This window comes from Entamoeba invadens (genome assembly GCF_000330505.1).
Source record: "Entamoeba invadens IP1 unplaced genomic scaffold scaff_1105074725585, whole genome shotgun sequence".
In the NCBI taxonomy this organism is placed as follows: domain Eukaryota; phylum Evosea; order Mastigamoebida; family Endamoebidae; genus Entamoeba; species Entamoeba invadens.
Window position 1 is genome coordinate 71405 of NW_004440451.1, and position 15141 is coordinate 86545.

Below are 15141 nucleotides of genomic sequence, written 5' to 3' on the forward strand. Positions count from 1 at the left end.
AATATAAAGATTATGAAGAATGGTACCAAGTCCAAACAGATCGACTCAAAAGTTGGGGCTTCAATGCCCTTCCTAACTGGGTTGATACAAAAATGTTCCACAGAGGTCTTCCTCACTCGACTAACCACGGCTCTTCAGACTTTGCTGCCAACTTTGATTACATCATACCTAAAACATCATGGACGGGGTTTCCGAATGTTTTCAGTGATTTGTGGAAACCCTACTTGGAGATCACTTTGAGGGACATTGAAGAAAATAAGAATGATCCTTGGATCATAGGACACTTCTTTGATAACGAACTTGAGTGGTGGGGAAAGACTGAAGAACGTGGTACTGAGAAAGGCGATTGGAATATGTTTAACTCCACTTGGCTCTTACCAAAGAATCACACTGCAAAAATAGCTGCATCGAAAATTATAGAAAAGTATTTAAAAGAGAAGAACAGGCTCAATGATATAACAAAGTGCTTCGAAGAATATTTTGGAGTTAAAAATATCAATTCGATAAACGACTATTTGAACAGTTATAAAGGAGGGAGTGTCTGGAGTATTGAAGGGAAGGAGATTGGGGCACTTTATATGAAAGAAGTTGCTGAGAGGTATTTTAGTGCCATCAAAGAGACTTTTCAAAAGTATGACAAAAATCACTTGTATTTCTGCACACGATTCCCAGGGTCTTCTCCATCGATAGGAGAGATCGTTAATAAGTATTGTGATATTGACACATTCAATATATACCCATTCGTCTCTCCTATTAGTGGAGTGCCTGATAGCACTATTAAAAGTGTCAGAAAAATATCAAACTTTGCACCAGATATTCCTTTGATGGTGACTGAATGGAGCTTCCCAGCACTTGATGCTGGGTTACCAAGTCTTGTTGGAGCAGGCACACGTATGGACAACCAAGTCCAGAAAACAAATGCAGTCAAATTCTTCATGGCGCAATTAATGAATATGGAGAATGTCATTGGCGCTCATTATTTTAAATATTTGGACCAATCACAACACGGAAGTGCTGAAACTTTTCAAGAAAATTCGAATTATGGACTTGTCAATGGAACGGACTACCCATACGAATTGCTGACTAAAACACTGAAGGAAGTCAATGAAAATTACTGTCGAAGAAGACTTGGGAATTTCTCATATAACGAGTATCTTCCAAACAAAGAGGTTTTGTATGGGAATAGAGTAACAAACGATTATGATAAGACAAAGACAAGAGGTGTTTCACTCCAATTCGAAGATAAAAACGCAACCTTTATGTACAAAAACATTCGAATTGGGCGATTTGAGTTTTGGGCGTCGATGTCGTATTACTTTAAAAATGACACTCAAAACAAACAGACGACGTCCTTTTGGTCTGCTTCTGTTGTTAGATTAAATAACATTATTGAGAGTGAAAAGACTGTTGAAGTGTATTATCAGACTAATTCTTACTCAAATAAAACGATGGAAGTCTGCTTCATTTTACCCAAAGGAAGTGTTTCAGATAGTACAGTGAACCCTTTTATGGCTGTTCGAATTACTAATATAACAGACAAACTATCACTGAATTCTGAAATAGTGAATTATAGAGTTGTCTCTACTAATGTGCTTATTAACATTAAGGACTTTGGAAGTGACGCGGTGCGAGGAGAAAAATCTGGGAATAACAATTATTGGAAGCCAGAGGAATATTTTAATGTGCCCAAATTAAACATTGGTATGGGTGTGTGGGCATTCCCTGATAATATTCGAATTTACAAAAATTCTATGATAAGTGTCGGGCAATCATTCACCGAAGGCGAAATGATGGACGAAAACGGGAGTTTCGCACCAAATAAAAATGACTTGAAAAAACAACCCAATTTTGTGTTCTTCCCATTTGCGTCAAATTGTGCAAAAAAAGGTTATGGGTGTTACAACCAAAGTCTTGATATGATAATAAAAGAAATAACAAATCAATACGACCTTCCTGAACCATTGCAATCACCAAATGGATGTTATAGTATATTTGGATTATGGGTATTGCTGATGTTATTATTGCTGATTTAATTTGGGTACATTTTATTGGTAAAAATTGGTTGTATTAATTGTTTTTTACTATAACTCATTAAATAAATACAGAAATATCATGTTATTTTTTAAATAAATAGACAACAATAAAAATACATTGTGAATAATTTATAAATATTTTAAAAATTTTGTTCATTGTGTAGATTGGATATAAAACAACAGTGGTTTGATTATTATCATATACATTAATCGTGTTAAAAAGACGTTATTTAATATTAATTATGTGACAATTTTTAAGTATTTTTCTTTCTTTAACACCTTAAATAACATTGAACGACATTCAAGTGGTATAAAAATAGGTAAATCTTTAATTAATAAAATAATACTCCGGTTTTTTAGAGTTATATATTCATAACATTACACAAGCCTAAAGAGGAAAATCGTCAATAATTTAATTAATATCAGTAAAAACAAGTCAATCAAAAACAAAGGTGTTATTTCGAGTGTTAATACAGATAATATCTCATATATAGAAAATACAGTATTTAGTAACAAAATATATCAAAAGTTATAACAAAACAATAATTAAAATGGTTTATTGACCCACTCAGCGATGTCTGTGTCCTTTTTACTCTCTTTAAATTTGACGTACATCCTCCCGTGTTTTGCATTCACGCACTTCACTGCGTCGTCGTGTTCATTAAAGCACACAAACCCGTATTTTTTCTCGGGCACCACTTTACACGAGAAAATCCCTCCGAACTTCATGAAGTACTCTTTGAAGTTCTCCAGATCTCCCAACTCTTGTCTAATGTTCTTCACAAACACGTTATTGTCCTTCAAGTCATTTTCAACGACTTTTCTCTTTTCATAATACGTCTTGTTCTTCTCTCCTTTCATCTCTTTTTTGCTTCTCAAAAGACTCGCAGACAGCGGCATGTCGCAATCAAACACGTCTTTCCCGTCGACTTCCTCTATCAGTCTTTTCGCGTCATTTTCTTCGGTGTACTCCACATACAACGCCTTCGCGTCAAACTCCGGATTGACTGGTGTTAGTTTGAAGCTCTCGATGTTCCCAAACGACTTGAAGAACTCCAAGAACTCGGAATTAGCAATTAACGCGGGGTGGATGTTTTTCACTAACACATTCGAACACTTCTCCGCCTTCTTCTCGTGTTTTTTAACACTGAAATTGTCACTGCCGATTTTCTCTTTAATTTCAGAGATGTTGTCGAAGACGTTCTCGACGTCTTGAGATGAACTGAATTTTATCACAGAAAAGACGCCGCGACTACTATGAGTGAAGAGAAGGGACTTGATCTGGGCGTACGCATTTAAACAGACTTGAACCGACTCATCTGTAGCTTCGGGCTTCAAATCAAAGAAGTCGTAATTGAATTCTTCATTCGAAATTTCTTCTTTTGAAAGCTTCCAACATATTTTGATCGACTTTCCTTTGACTTTGTAGAACGTTCGAGTCTGATGGATTTTAAGAGGCGTCGCGTGGTTTCGAAATACTACATACGCCAACGGACCTTCGACTTGAATGTCTTCAATCGACGTCGCGTCTTCTTGAAAGGTGTATATGATGTCGCTGTTTTTGACGTCGTAAGGAAGTGAAAGTAAGATTAATGTACAGTTGGATGAAAAGTCGTCTGTAGTTGGTAATGACATACTTTACTATTTTACTCAGTGCTTTTATTTTTATATTAAACAGAACTTCTCATTTTGAAGTTCTGTTTAGTATAGAAAACTATCATCTATTATACATTCAATTTTTTTTGTAATCAGGGCTGCAAACTAAAATTAAATAATTTTAATCGTTTTTTGAAAAAGAAAAAATGGTATTTTATCTTTTTGGACAAAATAAATAATCCTATTCACAAAAGAATTTTTTTGCTCAATTTGATGAAAATAATTATAAAAATAAAAAATATGCTGTTTTGGGAATGTTTTTGAATAATGTTTTCAAAACTGCACTTTATTCCGTTCTTTCAAATAATAAGACCAAAAGTGTTTTGAAAAACAAATTATTACCAGAAAAAACAAATAAGAAAAATTTTAATTTTTAAACCAAAAACTAAAGAAAAATAAAACAAATAAGTTTTTGAGAACATGTGTTTGTTGAATGGCATTTATAAAAAATAGGAAAATGTCATTGGAATGTAGTAAAATAGAATACTTTCATTACATTTTGTGTTCGGGTCTGATATATAATTTAATTTGTACAAACCTTAAAGTAATCTTCGTTTTATTGTATTTATTAAACACTAATCAAAATATCAAATAAAACCTAAATAGAGTTTAGATACATTTTTCATTTTAAATATTAACATGATTATAACTAAATTATTGAATAAAGTGACTTAAAAACTTAACACAAATTAATTTATATGACAGTTTGTTGTTTCATTATATGATAATTTAAAAATATTATTTGACATTACAAGGTTGGACAATACTATTTATTTATATATTAATAATCTACATTTCGTTGTGTTCCAAATTGCACATTTGCAATGATGACGCTGGTTGCACTCGGTGTGATTCAAATGATTATCAAAAATGCACGTTTTGTGAATCTGGATACGTTCATGATTCTGCGAATCAAAAACGTGTTAGATGTGAAAGTGGATGTGTGAAAAGTGCCACTGAATGCATTACTTATGAAGCTATTACAAACTGATTAATCTATAACAAAGACCATACTTGCAAAACGTGTAATAATAAATACAAAAAGGATGGCAACAATTGCACAAATGTTGATTGTTGCCAAACCAGAAACGATGACGCAAAAAGCATTTTTTTGTGAAGAGTTATCGTTTAGAGAATGACTCTATTATTTAAAATCATAATTTGTAATTGATTTAAAATATTGATGACATTACAATGTTTTTCATTATTATTGGTAATAAAATACATATTTTTCTTTTTGGAAATAATAAATTTGGCATTTTTATAATTAAAGAGAGAATTTTTATTTTTTTTCAAAAACAAAACCAATACTAATTATTTTAGTTTTATTATCTATTTTAAAATGTTTTTAATTTATGTATCGAAATGGGAAAATATTTTGGAATTTTTAAACACGTTTTGGGGATAAAATATTCTTTTTTAACACTTAACTTGACAGTTTTTCGAGTTGCGATTCTATACACCCCACAATTAAACTTAATTGTGTGAAACTAAAAAACAGCTTATTTTGGTTTTGAAACCAAAATAATAATAACAATAATTGTTAAAAGTCTTTACAATTCAATTACAATCAATTTGTGATACAAATTGTTTGTAATTTGTTGTAAATAAAAAACTTTCAATAAATAAAAATTGTTCCAAATGTGTGATAATTAATAAATGATCACTTTTATTTCATTAAAAAAATAAACTTAAATTCATGAATAATAAACTAATAATATAATTGTTTGCAAAATGATAGTATGTATAATGTTGTTGTTTATAACATCTTCAATCGCAAATAAAGTTGCACTTAAACGTTGTTCACCATTAAACAATGACAATGGACTTGAAATAAACAGTATAGAATACAATGGAAGTGCATTTAGAAGTGGTACTGACTTCACGATACATTTTAATATCAACCAACAAGTCGTTCAACTCTTTTTATATCCCTTTTTGGATTTCCATGGTGGTATTTTTAATTTTGGTAGTTATGAATTAGAAAGAATTGATGTGTGTTCAATGATAAATGGATGTAAAGGAAAAGTTGGGAACCAAACAATTATAATACAAATTGGAACAAAAGGGTTTTCTTTGTTTGGGTATTATAAGCTAACTCTTGGCCTTACAGACGAAAAATATTATGGTGAATGCCAAACTGGATTTATTTGGTTAAATTAATTTGTATTATTTTTTTATTTGGTTATTTTTAAACTTGATTTGAAAATGTTTGTTCAATTAAATTAGTTTGATTATAACTCAACAATTTCTAAATAAAGTGTTTGTATCAATTAACAAAGGTTGATATATAAGTCGGCACAATTCTAGTTTTCAGAATTAACAAGAAAAACATATTTTGTGGCAATTTAATTACAAAATACTATTTTTTTATGAAAAAAATAAATTTTATTGATAACTAAGCAAAAAATTGGGTTATGAAAAACATTGATAAGTGTTTGAAAGACTTTTATTTTTTTCAAAAAATGTGTTGTAAAAAGGCCAAACAAAGTACAAAAATGTTTATTTTTTTAATTATGTTTTAAACTAATTTTCAATTTTTGGTCACGGGTAAATTGCTTACAGGGTTGGCCAAACGATCATGTTATTGGAAAAAAACTAAAAAAACATTAAAATGGTAAATAACATTATCATTTTTAAAAAACAAAATGAAAATGACAAAACACAATTATTTATACCAAAAGATAAAATGAAGAAAAATAAAACGATAATTTATATTGAACACCAAATTGTTTTTAAATTACTTTAAAATACAACAATATAAATATATCTTTGTGTTGATATAATTGTACACTAAACCTTTCAATTGTAAATTATACATGTAAATGAAACTTATTTAAAGTTACTCTCATAATAGTTTTTTTATTTGGGTGATTAATATTATTTTGACTGATTATTATCGTATTATGAATTATCGTTTTTATCAAGAAAACGAACTAAAGATAAGTTTTACTGTTTTGAACCTAATATAATTCACTCCATTAGAAAAATAATACATTGTTTGTTTTGTATTATTGCAAAAGATAATAAAAATACTTAGATTTGATTGTTTAATTAATACTATAATTTAAAAAGGACACAATTGAACGATTCAAAACTTTTGTTAAACTGACAAATATACATATAAACTGGAAATAAAAAGTGTGTACCATTTTTAATCAATTTGTTTATTTTAGAGTATTTTCCCGATATTTATTAAGATTCAAATCTTTTTTTCATAATTTTTATTTCGAAGTACACACTTTTATAACAACTATAATCAATTCAAAAATAAAATCATCCAATAATGTGGGAATTATGCAACAGTTAAGCTAATTTACCCAAATTTTATACGTTCCACATGACAAACCTTATTTACTGTAATAATAAAGTTTGTCACCAATAAACCCACCTTTTGATTTCAAACACAATTTAAATATTTCGGGGATAGATTCAATCGAATTGTTGATTGTTTGTATTGGGATTTCATTCCATACAAGCAATAGAATTTCTTTTAATTTTTGTTCATTTTCAAACACTTTTGTTTTTTCTCTTATTTTCTTTTCCATTATCGACCATAGATGTTCTATGGGACTTAGATCAGGTGAGTTAGCAGGCCATTTTTGAAGTACTTTGATGCCCATTCCCTGTAGTTTTGCTAATGTCGTCTTTGAAGTATGACAAGGAGCTCCATCTTGTTGAAAAACAAATTTTTTTCGTCCCCACTTTTCAACAGCTTCATCAAAAACTCCCGATTCTTTTAGAATGTCAAAATATTTAGCTGAATCGAGTCTGTTGGAACAGAAGACAAGTTTGCTTTTGAAATCCTTTGCAATTGCTCCCCAGACCATTACAGAGCGGTCATATTTAGGAGTCGATTCAAAATTTGTATCTAGGTGATACCCCCAAGGTTTCCACATTATCATACCATCGGAGTGAAGACAGAAACGACTTTCATCTGAGATAATGACACAACTTGTCCATTTATTAATATTCTTTTGCCACAGCTGTTTTCTACAAAACGTGTATCGTGATTCAATATGTTTATCTGTTAAACATGGTCTTTTGATCGCTTTTCCATAATGGAATTTTAATTCGTGGCGTATAGAATTAACTGTTGTTGCACTTAGACCAATTTCCATCCCAACTTTATGACTACTTGATTGTGGATTGATTATCGTTGGCATTTCGACTTTTTTTCATAGCGTCCTTTGTGATTTTTGGTGGTCTTCCCATTTTTGTTAACTTTGGAATAAATTGTGTATTTTCATCTAACTTAACTTTTAATGAATGAACTGTACTTTTCGAAAGGTGTCTTGAAGTTGAAACTTTTGTTATTGATATTCCATTAATCAAATCCGTGCATGCATCTTTTAATTTTTGGTGAAGGAGTTTATCACACATTTTACTTTCTCGCGTCCTCATTACTGGTTTCATTGTTTAAAAAAAGTTCTTTTACAATTTGCCAAACTCAACCACTTTTTACCACTTTTTAAAACTCAATTCCACTCTTTTAAAATTTTCATCTAAAAAAATAATTATTTTTCTTTTTAAAAATATTTATGAGTTTTTTATGTTCTGTGTTTTTCTCTTTTTAAATGTATTTTATTTTGTTAATTATTTGTTTTACCAAAAAAATATTAAAAAAGCACACAAAAAAGAATTATATCGATTACAGACTTTTTATTTCCAGTTTATATACATTAACAATTAATATTAATGTGTATGTTGAAAAAGTATATTAGTTGTTCAAATAAAAATTTTAAGTTGAAATCACTAAAATGTTTAATAATTTTTATTGGTTGTTAGTATCTTCTGTATATACAACAATTATAAGGAGTGAGTATTGTTATTGAATTTTAAAAACTCTGCATTTTACCATTTCATATGCTTTTTATTGTTCAATTTTTGTTTTTTAAAACTGGATTATAACACATTAAAATGACTATTATACAATTCAAAAATTTTGTTTAAATCGTTAACTATAGTTTTACCAATTTTTTAAAAACATTTTAACAATAAAAAACTTTTTAAGTTTTTTGTTGACAATATGCTAAAACTAAAAGATATATTGACACGTATTAGAGATTGCCACGAAGTTGTTTAAAAACTGGATCTTGGCCGACCCTGACTTATATTCATTTGAAATTATTAATAAATTATCACTGGGATTGTGTTTTGTTGTTCAAAATAATAATTAATTTTTTAATATTGAATAATATAAATACATGAATCATTGGTTATCATATTCAAGTAGTTGTCATAAAAACGATGTTATTTATAACTAAAAATAATATAAATTAAAACAGACTTACAATGTCTCAAAGAAGTTTACTATAAAATGAAATTATAAATAATAAACAATTTGTTTAATAATATAATTTTAGATTATAAATATATGTAAATAATACCAACGTTTTGAATTAATAACAACAGAAAAAGTTGTGTATATGAAAAGGCGCAATAAAAACAAAGGTTACTCATGTTTTAAAAAATCCAACAACAATTGTAATAAATAAATAATAATAATCAGCACCAATAATAATTAATTAAAACACAATAATAGCTTCAATAACAAAATATCACATCTGTCACATTACGTAATAATACTGATGTTTGTATATCAATAATTACCTTATTATTTCTTTTTTACTTACAATGTTAAAACATACAAACTTAATAATTCTAATTTTAATTATTAAAAACTCACATCCTCACATTAGTTCATTTTATAAAGTGATAACAAGGTACAGCCATTTGTAATTTCGAAAATGTGTAATTTTTTGTGGGTTTTCTGTTTTATTATAATAATTAATTCATTAATTTTTATCACTTTGATAAAAAATATTTAAAGGATCAAGTTGTTGAATCAAAATAACTTGAAAAAAAATAATTATAAATACTCGTGACAACCACCTTTCTTGCATCTTTATTTAAGATAATTTATAAGTATTTTATTTGAGACTAATCAATAATATGAACAACTTTATTAAAGTTGAAATAATCTTATTTGTTTGTAAACACAAAACAGTTACTTACGTGTAAGTTAACATGATATTTAAATAAGAAATTTATTTGGGATTATAATAAGTAATTTAAATTCTATTATGAATTAAAATTCATTAATTAGTATTTATTTATAAACATTATTGACTATGTGAAGTCATTGAAATATATATATTTTAAATAATCAATTGACAATCATTTTATATTTGTTTCGTTTTAAATATACAAAATATACAATTTTTTCAAATTAAAAAAGTGCATCTTCTACTTTATTGTGAAAAAATTCCAAATATTTATATTTTATTAAAAAGTGTTGAGTTAGATTTAAATAACAAAATAAATATTCAAATTACATATTATATTTTTGTTTAACCTGTTATATATTGAAAATAATTGTATATAATTAAATGTTCATTCTATATTTATTTAATTGTTGGACTTTTACAGTTGAATTTTTTATTTTTTTGGCTTTTGATTATATTATTTTAAACTGTTTAAACAACAAAGATGTCAATATACAAACACAATTTTAAACGTATTAATTTAAAAACAGATGTGTTACAATAAATATAATTCTCTATTTGTTTTTTTTGTTAAATAGAAGAAGTTTATTATAAACAAATTCTTGATCATTGAATATAATTTGTGAAATTTTATAACAATTTGTTTTAATTATAATAATCACAAAACGGACACAATTTAAATGTTTAATAACACCAATATCAACATTGTAATTTAAAACTTTTGTTGATACGGGTTAAATAAAAAAACTTCTGTATTAATACAACTTTATACTGTTCTAACAGTTATTAATATTAAAACAAAGGAAGTTTAATACTTATTACCCCTTCGAACAAAAAAGTATCAAATGGGTATATTCAGCATTCATGGTTAAAATACCGTACATTTAATTATATTAATATAATTGAAATCAAGAAAATCAAGTCGAAGTAAATGAAAAATGAATATGTTTTTTTGTCCATCTGTAAATATATACAAATGATGATTATTTTATGATTATTTTTATCAAGTAAAGTTGGGTTTTTAAAGTTATCTACAATAAAAATAAAATAATGCATTTCAACTACATTGAAAATTATTATTAAAAAATGAAAAAAACTCTATTTAAAAACAACTTGTTATAATAATATTACAGAATTTGATTAAAATGTTACTTTGTAAATTACTAAATTCTCATTAAAATAAACAACAATAATACAACATGTTATTTTGTCATGTAAATACATGTAATAACACTGATTATAAATTAAATCAAAAAATAATTATTATTGCAATGAACAATTTTAACACAGAATTAAAACTTACATACTTATATCCAATATAACATAAAAAATGATTTCTTGTTGAATAGTGATACAAATGGAAAAAACACTTACAAAGATATTATTATACAAATCTATCAATTTTAATATTAAAACAAAGTTGTTATTTTTTTAGTTTGCTTATTAATAAATTTTTAATATAATACTGGTGATTCCGGAATCGGTTCGGGAACCGCCATGTTCCGGAATCAAAAGTTTGGGAATATTTTTTTATGAAGTTCGGGAACTTGTGTGTTCGGGAACTTATTGGTTCGGGAACATACCAATTTTAAGTTTAAGAATTAGGATGTTCCCGAACCGAGGTTAAAAATATTCCCGAATATTTTTTGATTCCGGAATCGGTTCGGGAATTTGATAAAAAAAATAAAATTCCCCAAATATTTTTTTATTGATTCTTGAAACTTCTGATTCGGGAATCAAAAATATTTCCCAAATGTTTCAAGAAAAGCCGATTCCGGAATCGGTTTCGACTACACTACTTAGCAAGTCAACTGAATCAACTTTTTTGTGGGAAGGTGAAAACTAAATTAGATTTATCTACAGTAGGGGGAGTGAGGGGCTTGACGAAACTGAGGGGCTTGACCTATTGTTTTATTATCTTTTTTACTATACAGAGTTTTCCCGGTTCTATTTAAAAAATAACAAAAACTATAAATAATTTATAAAAAATGTCAAAGAAAAAGATTCTTATTTTATCAAAATAAAATAAAACGTATTTTGAAAGAAAAAGATTAACACCCTTTAATGTTATGAAGAAAATTGAATGGCTTATTTCTATTGTTTGAAATAACCAAAATTTAATTCACAAAGCTTCAATTATTATGTTTCTATAACAGCACAAATACAACTTCTTTGTACATAGACAGGATTTCCTTTAGCCATAAAAGACAAGTTGTTCCTCACACAATCCAACTCGTCTCGCCATTTGGCTTGTGTATTCGGAGTTGTTAAAATACCAGCTTACTGAATACTTTGACAATTGAAATCAATTGACGCCAATTTCGCAGTAACCGAAGACTTGAATTGATTTTTGGATGAGAGAACATAGTGATAGTGATGGCAGATCATGACAAGTTCTAAGAGAACAAGGAGAGCTGAGAGAGCATATTTGTGTTTCCATTGCTCGTCATACCAAAAAGGTGTTGGGAGCATTAGAGAGCAAAGCAACAAAAACATCATTATTGCATCATATAAGCGTTCTGGTGTTGTTGGAGTCAATATTGGCAAGATTAAAAGAATGTTCGTTTCTATAAAAGAGGCTTCCAGATTGTTACTGGAAGCCAATGGTGTTTATACCAGAGAACACTTGGAATTGTTTGTTCTTCCGCCTAGACCAACATATTTGGTCAAATCCGAAGAGGAAAGTTTGCCTTGGAATATCCAATAATTGCCAACAACGAGAGCCATATCAAACATGAAGACTAACGCCTACCAATGACTTTATTGAGAACTAACAACTAACAAACACCCAAGTCGTTTTTAATACAATTTCAAGTTCCGACTTTATGCTAAGGATGAACCTATACTTTTATGGTTTATAAACTATAACTTATAAGTCAAGGTTGTGTTTTTAAATAGAACATTAAAAATAGTTTTTATTTAAATATAATAAATAAACCATTAAAAGTATAGGTCAAGCTCCTCACTCCCCCTACTGTAGATCCTATTTATTTTTAGAATAATTAAAAATAAATTCAAAACACGAAACCGATTAGTTTTCGCGCAAACTACTGGTCTTTACAGACCCATGTTTCCTGTTTTCCATGTGTTCAAAATAGTCAATACTTGCTGTTACGAGACATACACATAAATTTTCATGAGAGCGCTTCGATTTTTATCGATTTTTCATAATCTAAATTGGGTTGTAACACACCGATCTTAATTAAAGATCTTTTTAGTTTAAACACAAAAATAAAAAAAGTGACTTATTTTAAGTAAAAAAACAATGATAAAATTTATCCAGTTTTCACTTCGTAAGGTTAATGTTACACAAAATAAAAAAAAATCGTTAATTATCATTTTTGAGACTTTTAAAGTGTTTGTTGTCGTATTAGTAGAATTGCAAAACAATATCAATTTATCGTATTTATTTGAAAATGAATATTTATGGTAATAGAAATAATGATACAAATCCTTGAACGATAAATGAGAAACAACACCATCAGTCTTATTTATTTGAGTCACTTTTTTGAAACCCACATTGGCTTAAAATTTACAGGTCTACTGTTTGATGGTATTTTTCAAAAAGAATTAAGTTATAAAATTTAACAAATAATTTATAAACAATCTTTTCTGTTTAGATGTTTTAAAAGACAATAAAGTGTTCTTCCCGTTTCATGTATTAATTTCTTTGTTCTATATTTTATTATTTACATGTTCTGTATTTTGCTAAATTAATTACAGTGAAACCTTTTAAGAGCAGTAACTTTGAAGAGAGGGCTCTTTTAGAATAAAACCAAAAATCGAGTTTTACTAAACAGTTTCAAGGTTTGCTTGGCTAAAACTGCTTATTTTCGAAAGAATAGTAATAACCATACTCTCTTGCTCTTAATTAATATGACTGTAATGATGAAAATCTGTATTTAAATGTGTGGTATTGATATTAACATTTATTTTATTATTAAACATAAAAAAGTGACAGTTCACTTATTTTAAAATGAGCAGACAACAAGACATAACAGTTAAGAACTCAGCCAAGACACTATACGAACTGTCTTGTTTATTAATTCCGATAGTTTCATAAGGTATTTCCTCCCAACAATTATATTTGTAAATTTCCCCTTCTTTTCTCATTCTAAAATCGTTGTTATCAACATCATAAAACATTGGATCTTGACTCGAGTTAGTGTTCATCCCCATCTTTTCATATACTTATTACAACCGTCAGTAAATATATGATCCCATGTGTTATTATATAATACATTACAGTATATCTCAGTGTTCTCCATATACAGCCAATGAATATTTTCTTCTTTCATCAACTCTTCTGACGTTTTTGGTAACAGCGCCCATTCGGGAAATTGGTCTTTCCACGGAGAAGCGTATCTATACACTCTATTGTTCACCATCGTATCCAGTAAATTGTATGCCGCATTTGGAGTCGTGTCATACCTTCTTGGTCCTCTAGAATCTCCCGAATACCCCGTCTTACAATTATAGAATATGTTATTATAAATAATGTTGGATATCCCAGAGCCCTGCACAAGACCATAACCGACAAAATTTGAAACGACGTTTTGGTAGACTCTTTGCTTCGATAGGTTGTCGTCTAAGTAAATTCCAATGACATAAGACCATCCGCCAGGTTGCCCAAATCCCGTGGAGTCGTGGAAATAGTTGCGCTTGATGACATTACCAGAATATTCCCAATGAGTACCAGAATACAATGCACCACAATCAGAAGCTCGGGTACATATATTTTTAGCTTCATTGTATGAGATCTCTAAATACGCTCCTTCGTGTGAATACCCCAAATGGGGATTGTTTTCCACGTAATTATGCTTCATGTAATTACCAACAATGCCAATAGAAAACGCTGGGACAAAAGTGAATGATACTTGTGATGTCGTGTTGGCATAGTTATGAGTTAGATAGCACTCTTTTCGATATAATGTAGTGAAGTTTCCTTATTGTTATTTAAACTATAATTTATAATAATATTAGTTTCTTATTAAAATAGTTTAAATTTATTAAATCAACATATATTACAATTATAGTTATATATTACAGTTATGATAAAAACCAGTGCAACTTAAGCAAAAATGGGGTTACTGAGTTAAATAATTCTAAAAAAAGAAGAATAACATTATTTCTAAAATGTTTTAAGATTAATTATAAAATTATTAAGAAACTTACATTAATTATGTTATTGTTTTATTGTTTTGTTTATTATAAAAAAAGAATTAAAAACATTAAAAAATTAACAAAGCTATCCATTTACAAATTAAACTAACAACAATCATGATATTGTTGAACGCGGAACATTTGGGGTTAGTCCAAAATTGTTACTGACAGCAAAGGAGTGGGTTTGGAATTAAAAGTCCGAAAAATAAAAGTACTACTATGCGTATGTGTTTCTTGGACAATTTCTATGTTATGAATTGAATAGAAAGGTCAGCGGACAA

At 28.3% G+C, this 15141-nt stretch overlaps 4 protein-coding genes across 4 annotated transcripts; 2 read left to right on the top strand and 2 right to left on the bottom strand.

Moving 5' to 3' along the window:
• Window positions 1-53: 53 nt before the first annotated feature.
• Window positions 54-2033, top strand: EIN_512350 (agarase; the record flags this gene model as incomplete). Its single annotated transcript, XM_004258235.1, has 1 exon — window positions 54-2033. A coding segment is annotated over one exon (1980 nt), but the record flags the coding sequence as incomplete, so codon positions are not given.
• A 546-nt stretch (window positions 2034-2579) lies between these two features.
• EIN_512360 (polyadenylate-binding protein, cytoplasmic and nuclear, putative) lies at window positions 2580-3668 on the bottom strand (the record flags this gene model as incomplete). Its single annotated transcript, XM_004258236.1, has 1 exon — window positions 2580-3668. The coding sequence occupies one exon, from the start codon at window positions 3666-3668 to the stop codon at window positions 2580-2582; it is 1089 nt and encodes a 362-aa protein (XP_004258284.1).
• Window positions 3669-12083: 8415 nt separating this feature from the next.
• EIN_512370 (hypothetical protein) lies at window positions 12084-12404 on the top strand (the record flags this gene model as incomplete). The annotated part of the gene is made up of 1 exon (XM_004258237.1): window positions 12084-12404. The coding sequence occupies one exon, from the start codon at window positions 12084-12086 to the stop codon at window positions 12402-12404; it is 321 nt and encodes a 106-aa protein (XP_004258285.1).
• Window positions 12405-13866: 1462 nt separating this feature from the next.
• On the bottom strand, window positions 13867-14523 carry EIN_512380 (hypothetical protein; the record flags this gene model as incomplete). Its single annotated transcript, XM_004258238.1, has 1 exon — window positions 13867-14523. One exon carries the CDS (start codon window positions 14521-14523, stop codon window positions 13867-13869), a length of 657 nt encoding a protein of 218 aa, XP_004258286.1.
• Window positions 14524-15141: the final 618 nt, after the last annotated feature.